General features: G+C 33.0%; 2 protein-coding genes across 4 annotated transcripts in view; both read left to right on the plus strand.

Moving 5' to 3' along the window:
• The window catches only part of LOC115997504 (DNA polymerase epsilon subunit B), a 22,445-nt gene that overhangs the window by 6,440 nt on the left and 4,719 nt on the right, over window positions 1-11,286 (plus strand). Inside the window, exons 1-3 of one of the 2 annotated variants that reach the window (XM_031237069.1) lie at window positions 8,449-8,576; window positions 10,551-10,757; window positions 10,866-11,046. In XM_031237069.1, coding sequence (XP_031092929.1) covers window positions 10,589-10,757; window positions 10,866-11,046 — 350 coding nt within the window. In that variant the 5' untranslated portion in view covers window positions 8,449-8,576; window positions 10,551-10,588. Of the gene's footprint in view, window positions 1-8,448; window positions 8,577-10,550; window positions 10,758-10,865; window positions 11,047-11,286 lie in introns of those variants that run through there. The other variant, XM_031237070.1, reaches the window with a different exon arrangement.
• Window positions 6,356-8,806, plus strand: LOC115997505 (mitochondrial import inner membrane translocase subunit TIM14-1-like). Of its 2 annotated transcripts, none has more exons than XM_031237072.1 (4): window positions 6,356-6,623; window positions 6,719-6,775; window positions 7,408-7,577; window positions 8,407-8,806. In XM_031237072.1, the coding sequence occupies exons 2-4, from the start codon at window positions 6,773-6,775 to the stop codon at window positions 8,558-8,560; spliced, it is 327 nt and encodes a 108-aa protein (XP_031092932.1). In that variant the 5' UTR covers window positions 6,356-6,623; window positions 6,719-6,772; the 3' UTR covers window positions 8,561-8,806. The 2 variants fall into 2 exon arrangements, with proteins under 2 accessions (XP_031092932.1, XP_031092931.1); XM_031237071.1 differs by having other exon boundaries at window positions 6,357-6,623; window positions 6,713-6,775.

Raw genomic sequence — 11,286 nt, forward strand, 5'->3', positions numbered from 1 at the left:
TATATATATATATATATATATATATATATATATATATATATATATATATATATATATATATATATATTATTTATTTATTTTGGTAACTTATTTACTTTACATTGCAGAATACAAAAATATGGAATACATTGCAATATTTACAAGGATGACTGCCTGCAGGGTGCTCGAAGGGAACCGGTTGATAGTTCTACTTTTTCGAGTCGTTGCCTCTCAAGAGCTCGAGAAAGTGAGGGACTATATATATATATATATATATATATATATATATATATATATATATATATATATAGGGTCATGTTCAGGTGTGGCCGCCCCTTCCCGTGCGGCCGTGCGGTTTACACCACTCAATGTTAATAAATGCACCACTCAATATTAAGAAATGCACCACTCACTCAATATTAAGAAATGCACCACTCAAATAACATTGAGTGGTGCATTTCAAATTAAGAAATGCATTTTCATTGTGGTGTATTTCGTAACATTAAGTGGTGTAAACCGCACGACCACACGGGAAGGCGCGGCCACATTTGAATAGAAATATATATATATATATATATATATATATATATATATATATATATATATATATATATATATATATTATATTATATATATATCTAATAACAAAAGTGCCTGATAGAGTTTTGCCGCCCAAACTGAAGGGCATTTTAGTAATAATATAATTAAATAATTCTTATTTTGTTAATAAAATAAATATCGATAATTAATTGAATAGATTAAGAAATTCTTATTTTGTTAGTATAATTAAGGAAATTAATTCTTATTTTGTTTAAAAAAATAAATATTCATAATTAATTAAATAGATTAAGGAGTTCTTATTTTGTTACTATAATTAAGGAATTATTATTTTGTTAATCTAAAAACAGAATAAATGTAAAAAAAGTTATACCACTCATTTATGTCCGTTTTTTCCGTTACGTTTTTTTTTTTTTTACATTATGCTATAAAAATTGTACTACATAATATTTTGGACAAATATACCCCTACCGTTATAACTTTCGTTATCTTTTCCACTATTGTTACTATGCACATGCATCCACCATATATTTTCTTATCTTCTTCAATAATAATAATAATAATATACACATTAAATATTAGAGTTATATATATATGTTAGTTATTTTTTAAAATATAAATATCTAATTTATAAAAATATTTTACATTATTATTATTATTATTTACTATATTAAAATTTAAAAAAATTTAAAATTTTAATAGAAAATACTAATATTGGGCACATATTTTTTGTGCATCGCGCATAAGAAAAACTAGTAAAATATATACATATTAATATCCATAATCAATTTAATATAATTAAGTAATTCTTATTTTGTTAATTAATTGCAAATGTTGCACGATTATATTAATCTTAAACTAACAATAGATCCACATGCATACTCATAATAAAGGAATTCTTATTTTTTAAACTCTTCGCTTCTCTTCTCTTTGGTTCGGCAGCCGCCGCCTCCGCAGGCTTAGCGGAGGCGGCGTCTCCTCTTCCCGATTGTCGTCTTCTTTTGCTCTTTTCTCTCTGCCTCTCTTCTCCATTCTCGCCTCCCCCATCGCCGCCCACCACACCTACGATCTCGCACTGTCGCCTCTCCATCACCATTGAATAAGGAAAAGAAGGCTTTGGGTTTTGCAACTGATCTACTAAAGCAAGAATAATAGAGCTCACGCAATACCCCCAGCAAAAGACATATATGATTATAAGAAGGGAATGTTTACAAGGTAGAGTTTAGTAGACAAGATTGAAAGAAATAAGACCAAGAACAACATAGATATCAATACATTGAAATGAGATGGAGTTTGGACCACGAGAGCTTACTTCNTTTTGGTAACTTATTTACTTATAGAAATAAAATTAAGATAATACCTAAAGAGTTCTGCTGTAGGACTGGTTAATTCATAATGCATTTGAATTGAGGTTCAAACCATGGTGGTGGAAATTTATTTAATTACCTTATTTCGGTAATTTTTATTTTTTTTTGAAAACCCTTATTTCGGTAATTTAGTTATATTGATATATAAAATAAAAGAAGACTGCCTTCGCTGTAATAGACGTTTATTCATAAATTATAGAGTCCGGCTCCAACCTTGTTTGCGGTGTTTTGATTTTATTTTTTATTTTCCTTACGTTACTATGTTAATAAAGTAAATACGGACTAATACTACCACTTGGCTCCACTGTAGCACTGGTTAATTCATAAATTAAATTTGAATCCGGGTTCGAATCCCGGCAGCGGAATTGTTTTTTCCCTAATTTTTTTGGTTATTTAGTTACTGACAAAGTACCAATTATATTCAGAAACATAATAGCAGACTGATTTAGTTTATGAAACAGAAGGGCCCAATAAATTATTTGGACGGATGGGCTATTAGAAGATATAAAATATAATTATTAATTATATAAATTATATATTTTCCATAATGTCTAGTAATTAAATAATATTGAAATATTATATAATATTATTGCTACTATATATGTAGTAATACTTATTTTATGTTTTCATGTCCATATTATTTAGTTATGTACTAAACATTTTCAAGAAGCAATTTTAAGTACACAGAGTGATTAGTATTAAGTAGCTATTAGCAAATATGTCCATATTATTTAATTATACTTTAATTATTATTGACATATATAAGTAACTAATCCATATTTTAAAAAAAAAAATTCATATATAATATAACTCATTTTGGGTTAATAAATATCAAGCAATATAAAATTTAGATTACAACGTAACTTTAGTAAATTAACATAACACACAACGTAAATTATTTTCATATATAATATAACTCATTTCAGGGACTCTTCCTGATGGACTCAATGACACTTTGATCTTGCTAATCCCGAAAGTGAATAACCCTGAGCAAGCTACTCAATTCAAACCCATTAGTCTGTGCAATGTCAGCTACAAAGTCATTACTAAATCCATGACTAACCGCATTAAAGAGGCTATGAGGGATTTAATTGGATCGGAACATAGTAGTTTTGTTCCAGAAAGACAGATTTCGGATAATGTTGTGGTCTACCAAGAAGTCTTACATTCTATGAGGCGTAGGAAAGGTAAGATGGGCATTATGGCAATCAAATATGATCATATGACCGACTCTCTTGAACTTCATCGTGGATACTCTCCAAAAGGCGGGGTTTAATGAGAAATGTGTAAACAAATCGCTTGTGTTTTTTATTTTCTGTTGTGTTTGATCTATTAGGTAGTATTAAGTAGTAAGCTGATCAATTACTTGATTTGTTAACTCAACATTGAACACTGAGAAGGTTTCAGAACTACTCCTCGTGGAATTCAAAATGCTCATCCCGAAAAAGGAATGAGATCCAAATCATGCAATATTGTAAGGCCAGCTCACCTCTCGTTGACCACACCTCGTCAGGTAGGGGTGAATGGCGGGCTCTCCAGCCGACTAGGCGGCGGTCGTTTATACTCCTCTCCTTCACCATGAGCCCACCTTCCCCCTTCTTTACCAAGCCTTCCTAACACCTCTAAGCCTAAATAATTATCATTTCACCTCATATACTTAGGCTCAACCCTATGTCATTAGGTTCCTAGCTTGACGAGTCTATTGAGCGTCTATGGCCCACTACGCCATAGGACCCCATGGCTCCATCATGCATCCGCAACACCTGAAAAGAGTTAAGTTGAAAACAAGGAATATAGGCATTTAGCACAAAAATGCTAAGTATGAACCACTCAACCCTGTAAAGTATATACCTTATATATATTTAGAAAATAAGGGCTTTTGTAGTTAAAAACGGTCTGAGCAAGAGTTTTGGAAAAAAAAAACATTTCTTAGGAAAACATTCTTAACTCAGGTAAGACATCACATAGTGGCCAAGTAAAAAGTTAATAAAGCATATCAACAGAAATACGTATATAAACACGGAGTAATAGTAATAGTATATATCATAAGATTCCCGAATGATAAGCATCAACAACTCAAAAGATTGTATAGATAAGTATAGGTTTATAATGATATATTTGATTCTGAACCATTATTCACTCCTTATTTTAGTTGTTTTTGGTGCAATTTGTCTATATCTAAGTGGAAATTGAGACTCGTTTCTGTGTTATGTGTTCAAAGGTGTAATTCGTCCACAACAAGTAGCAAAGGAAGTATTTTGGAGCTTATTGGATCAATTTTGGAAGCTAAGGAACCCACTCAAGGAAGATAGGAGCAATGGAGCACGAATCGGGCAAGAACCAAAGGGAGAAGTAGCCACACGGCCACCCACACAGCTGTGCGCGAAGGCAACCAATGCGCGGACTTCTTGGCCAACTTCGGTCAAACCTCGCCTTGGGGAACGACTATTCTGGATCACCCGCCTAAGGGATTGACGAGCTTACTCCAGCAGGACACCGCGGGCTTTGCCACTAGTAGACGTCGCTAACCTCCGGGACCTTTCGGTCCCTCTTGTTCACTATAAAAAAAAAAAGTTTCTTCAAAATTGATCATGGGCTATTTTGATTTGTAAGGCTCAAAAAACAATTTTGTAAGACATATAAGTAATAATCGTGATGTTCAGTTCATTTTAAAGTGGACCTTGAGATTATTTGGGAAGTTATGGTGTATGTTATCGGCCACTGTACAGCAAGAGGTATCGAGGCCTGGGTAAAGTCTGCTAGCTTTGAGAGAATCTTATTTGAGACTGACTCCAAAGAGATAGCTGATTGATTTTGCAGCGGGAAGAAGTTTGAGAATGTGGTTGACAATATACTTATTGCTTGTAAACAGGAATCAAGTTATCTGTGAACCTGGAAGTTGAACTGTATCGCTCGTGAGTAGAACACAGCAGCATATCTTCTTGCTCATAAAGCACGGGAGTTGGAAAGAGGTACATACGTGCTACAGTCGCCCATCCTTGAGTTAGTAGATATATTAGATGAGGACTCGTTTGGCATTCTATTTTAGCACCAACGGTAGTATGTAAATGAGGTTCTACAGGTTTCCCCTTCCATTTGATCCAAAAAAAAATAAAAAAAAATACAGGTTTATTCATAAATTATAGAATCAGCCTTGGTTGCCGAGTTCTGATTTTAATTTATTATTTTCCTTACGTTAGTATGTTAGTTTTATTTTTTTTTAGAATTAGTATGTTAGTTATTATATATAAATTATGTATTAACAACCACATATGACTCCGCTGTAGCACTGGTTAGTTCAAAATCAAAATCTCGATATGAATCCGGGTTCGAATCCCGGCAGCGGAATTTTTTTCCCTAATTTTTTTGGTTATTTAGTTACTGACAACTGACATATATTACTGACAAGGGCCCAATAAATTAGATGGACGGATGGGCTATTAGAAGATATAAAATATAATCATTAGTTATATAAATTATAAATTTTACATAATGTCTAGTAATTAAATAACTATGTGTGGAGTAATACTCATTTTATGTTTTCATGTCAAAAAATAATTTTACAGAAATAGAATCTTGAATGAAAATGCATGGTCTTGAAATTGTATACCTCTTGTCCTCTTTAGATGAACATGCAACAATTTAAAACGATAATAATTAATCCCAAAAAAAAAAGGTAAAAAGAAATACGGAGTACATTGTTTGTTAATAAAAACAAAATCTAACAAAATAAAGAATTTGTAATTTGATTTGAACTTAGTCATTGTCACGTATAAACATTTTCAAGAATCAATTTTAAATATATAGAGTGATTAGTATTAACTATTAAGCAGCTAATTAGCAAATATGTCCGTATTATTTAATTATATTTTAATTAGTATTGGCATATATAAGTAACTAATCCACATTTAAATAATAATAATAATAATAATAGTGATTTATAAATTGAAAAATTAGCATTTTTTATTCTTCAGTTATACTTGTGGTACTAACTTAGTCTTTGAGTTATATGTCTGACCATCTTTAACCCCTAAGTTATTCACAGCAATTTTAGTCCCTTGAGACTATTTTTACCACCAATTTGTTACTCCGTAGTTAATAAAGTGGCTCATTTGATCTTTCAAGGACTAAAATTTTACATATAAAGTTACAATATCTATTATAAATAAATTTATTTCAAATTGAAATTAAATTTTATGTAATAAGTATTATAATTTATATCGTCGTAAGTAACAAACACTCTTAGATTTGACCTGTCTCACACAAATCTGATCCTAAAAAAATAATAATATTTTTCCTCATATTTGAATAGAAAATTTTCTGGTAAAAAAATATTTTTCATAAATCAAACACACAAAAAAATTCAATTTTTCTAAATTTTTTTAAAAATGTTGTTCGTTTTGGAAAAAACAATTTTGACCAACCAAGCCGGCTGTAAGGGTTGAGAGGGAGAAAGTCCCATAGTCAATTGCAAAGTCGGAAAGGACTTGGAGATGGAGCTTTGGACGCCGTCGATGCTTATTCTTGTTGTCCAAGGCATCTATTCATCGCCGACCTATTCTCCTCTAAAAGCCCTCCCAAAATCCACAAACTATATAGTATTTCACCGGCATAATCTTCGCGCCTTCGCGGTCTTATCTCCTTCGCACAAAATTATCGATTCCGACTCCAAAATTGAATCAATATATTTTTAGTGAGCGATCAGAAGTTCAGAACCAGGTCAGCTATGGAAATTTTTTATTTTTGCTGAAAATACTGTTCATTTTGTCACAATTTTTATTTATTTATTTATTTCCCTTTCTATTCAGCTTCAGCTGCAGAGAGAACAAGATTCGAAATTGAATTCGTTCCTCATCTGAAGTTCCAATATGGTAAATCTTCTTCTTCTTCTTTTAGCTTAATTAGTTCCGCCTTCCAGAAATGGTTTTGAGTTACGAAACTGCATCAGATCAAAGTTTGTTTGTTCTTGATATTTGTTGTTGATTGGTTGTGACTTGTGAGTACAGAGTATGCAAGCATTTAATAATATGAAATGTTTGATTAGTTTTTTCATTTCTCTTTTGGTTGAATTTCTTCATATGGTCTAGCTTCTTTTGAATTGGGATTGATAATTTGCAAATGGATGGGGCCTTGAAAGTTGGGGTAAATTGTGACTATTGGAAACAAGAAGCCTAGATGAGTTTACTCCTGAAGGTCAAATATCATACAGATTATGGGCATTGGGTGTAAATTACTTGTAATTGGGTATTTAGTTCTTTTGGGTGAGGGAATTTGTATTTATTTGTAATTACTAGGTTTCGGTGTTGGGCTTCATGGTGCAGAGAGAAGTAATTGGCGAAGTGTGTGATTAGAGCTATAGATTAATAATAGCTTTGTACTTGTAATGTAATATGCTTAAGATGGAGCTATAGACTAAAACAGAAGTATCTATTGTATTGATGTACTTTGAAGATACTATTTCTCGAGGTGAAAGTATAATGTCCTTTGGCATTTTGGCTTTCAGACAACTCCTTTGGTTATGGGAGCAGCAGTTGGAAGTGCTGCACTGGGAGCAAGGTACCTAATAAGAGCATGGCAAGCATTCAAAGTAGCCCCTCGAGCTCGGAGGTTTTATCCTGGTGGATTTGAACCCGTAATGACCAGGCGAGAAGCAGCATTGATTCTTGGAGTCAGGTGAATGTTCTTAACCATGATATATTATTATATTCTGATTATGCTCGAGTGCGGTAGTATTAACAAAAGCAATCTCAACCATAGGAGGGGATTTTTTTACCACTCTTTCCTCTCTCCACTGTCTTCCCACTTCCAGTCCCCATTTTTGGCAGCACTAAAGACCTCAACAATATGGCCCTACTTAGGGGGGATATCATATCCCCTAATAGTCTAATACATTGGATTTCTAGCAAGTTTGAATGTAATAATTTAACTTTGGCTAGAGTACTAGATGCTGTGCCATTTGGGCTGTTTCTTTTTCTTTCTTTTGCTACCCTGTTTGGTAAATAATTAGCCTATCAGTCAATTTTGGCCTATTTGACCATTATTAGTTGTTTGACTTGGTTAAAAAAATCAATATAAGTGTTTGGTTAATAAGCTTTTTGTAACTCCAAAATACTAAATTTCAAAAGGTTACTCAAAGCAACCTTTTCAATTAGCCTTTTGAGAAAAGAAATTATACTAAACAGCTATCAGCTAACAGCTAACAGCTAATTTACCAAACACTTTTCTACAATCAGCTAATATTATCAATTAATTATACCTTCTAACTCAATCAGCTAATAACCATTTACCAAACATGGCCAAAGCTTTACATCAATCAGTGCTCAACTCCCCAAATGTGTCAACTTCAATACCGAGTTTTCACAACTGTCATGATTTTGGATATATACATATATTCAAATGGATGCCCCTGGCTTTTTAGCTCTTTCAAGTTTCATCATGTTTATGTTCTCATCTTGTGAATCAATCATTAACTCGCGGTTCTGTTTGCTTCCTATGCATATAGAGAGAGAGCTGCTATAGAGAAGATCAAGGAGGCACACAGGAGAGTGATGGTAGCAAACCACCCAGATGCTGGTGGCAGCCATTATATTGCATCTAAAATTAACGAAGCCAAAGAAGTCTTACTGGGGAAAACCAAGAGTCATTCTGCATTTTAAATAATTCAATTTAAAGGTAATTGTGACTCCAAATTTTGTTGGTAGCTCAATTCAGATTTCAGAGTATGTATCTAGGTAAAATTTAAGCATTTTACTGTTGCAACATTGATTCTTTAAGAGGCAAATACGGAGTAGCTATTTGTAAGCTACATCACAATCTGTCTAGGAAAATGCTATTTATAATGGAATTGCTATCCTTTGTATTTACAAGTGACTGTGTGAATATGATGTTCATTTTCTTTTTTATTTTTTTTTGAAGATATTTTCTTTTTTTTATTTATGATGTTCAAATAGAAATCATTTCCTAGACGCATTTTTTGAGTTTCCAAACTGGCACAAGTGTTTCATATATATAACTTGAGATTTTTATGTAGTAGTTTAGTCAAATATTCTTTTGGTGAATTTCTCATAAAAGCAACCTGAGAAATTTGACATCATTTTGTATCTCAAAAGTTCTAGTTTGATTACATTTGTTACTTAGTAAAAAAAATCAAAAATTGTTAAGATAGTGTGTTTCACGCGCGTGAAGACAATGATCAAGTGTTTATTTGTTTGTGCTAAGTTTAAGTGTGTTATATGAGAGTCGGGTTCCTAACAAGTCATTTGAAAGTTATTGAAATACTTTTAAAATTGAAGAATCTTGAAAATAATTAGGCTAAGAAGTGAAAATAATGTTTTAAAAGTGGTTTTGATATAAGAAGAAGAATAAAATGTGAATTTCCTATTTTACCCCTTCAAGTTTTAAATATTTTTTAATTTTTCGTCAAATTTAATGATCAGGGATTAAACTTGCCACTTCGTGAATAACTGAGGGACTAAACTCGGATACGGTCATAACTCAGGGACTGAGTCGGCACTACCCTTTAATTCAGGAAATTTCTGAACATGTTGTGGTGCATTCTTGTATACCTAATGGTGAATAGCTGCACGCCTGCATGGGAACCAAACCCTTGTTTCCTATTATCTATTTGTTTTAATCTTATCTATTCATTAGATATTTTAAATAGAAAAATATTTTTCTTTTATATTATTCTGTATATAACAATGGTTTCTTAGCCTGGTATAAATGGATTTGTGTAAGCAGGTTAACAAGATAAAGATAATATTGACGGACACTTAATAGGTTTAACTTGTTGACTCATGTAGGGCTCTTAATAGGTTTAGCTTGTTGACTCGGATACAAAACATAACGGGTGTTTAAGGATCAACCTGTTAACGACGCGGTACACGTTAAAGATAAACGCATAAATAACCTTTTATTTTTGTGTTCGACACGATACACGTTAAGGATAAACACATAAACAACCTGTTATTTTTGTGTGCGTTTCGTATAGTGTTAATAGATCGTGTCGATAATTGCCAGATCTCTATGCATGCAAGTTATATTATTTGAACTACATTTACGGTAATAACACTTTTTGAAATTATATGTAGAACTATTAAGAAAACATTTGTACAAATATTATAGTGCAAACATGGTATTTTATTCATTTAACTTTATCAATAAAAATGATCCACAGATGAAATGATGTTCCTCATTCAAAAAACAAAAAAGAAGATAAAATGATGCTCCAAAGGTATTGCTTGCAAGTAAATGTGTGTGTGTGTTTTTTTTTTTTTTTTTTCAAATACTTTTAAAGATGGTTGCAAATACAACATATAAAAGTCAAAGACTCATATTCATGTTTGGGTAAATAAGCAGAATATGCTTGGACATAATTTGATATAGTGTGAGCAAAAAAAACTTCACCGAAAATTCAATTTCTATCACAGTAAAATATTTTAAAGTTAATAGACAATCATATATAACAACGATCAATCAATCATCCCTATTTCATCATTCTTTACCTTTTTGGGTTATATTTCATGAACAGTACACAAATGTTCTTATATATAAAGAAAAAATAGGTTTATTTTCCCGCCTTTACCCCAAAACTAGACCTAGAAGAAGTGCGGTCTCCCGCGCAATTCACATTCGCAGAGATTGCAGATCCGCAGCGTCACAGCAGAGAGAGAGAGAGAGAGAAGATGAACGGAGGAGCAACAAGGAACAAAGTACAGAGGAAGTTCAAGATGAGGGGCTACACTCTCAAAGTGGATGCCCTATCAGAGGTCCTCTCCTTCCTCGACCGATTCCCTTCCGACGCCCACGACGAAGCCCTCGACCTCCTCCTCGACGAGCTCCAGTACCTATCACGTTCGTTCTTCAAAATATTCCCTTTTTAATTTTATTCACTTTTGCATAAATTATTTTACTTATCCTATCAACTTAATTTGAGCGCCTTTTTTGATTTGAGTACTTCAGTGAAATCGGCGATTCTTGACAAACATCCGGTGCACAAAGTTGTGACCCTGTTATTGGAAGCAGAAGCCGCCGACGAGGAAAATCCTAACAGCGCCGGCTCTTCGGCCTCTGAGCTTCGAGTCATCGATGCCTTTATTGTCCCAAAATTGAGATACGATCCAGTGAAGAAGATCTTCTACGAGTACGAAAACTAAAGATTTCGACTTATTTTTCGTTTTATTTTACTTCTGAGAGCTCGATGTAGAATTTGACTCCTATTCAGCATCTTTAGATTTAGTTTATCTGCACCTGAATAAAAATTGTCTTAACCTGCTATTTACTTCTTTTAGTTTTTAGTATGATTACGTGGCTATTTGGTAGATTTTGTTTGCACTTTCTCCCCCCCCCCCCCCCCCCCCCCCCCCCCCCCCCCCCCCCCTAT

Source organism: Ipomoea triloba, chromosome 11 (genome assembly GCF_003576645.1).
Source record: "Ipomoea triloba cultivar NCNSP0323 chromosome 11, ASM357664v1".
Lineage (NCBI taxonomy): Eukaryota > Viridiplantae > Streptophyta > Magnoliopsida > Solanales > Convolvulaceae > Ipomoea > Ipomoea triloba.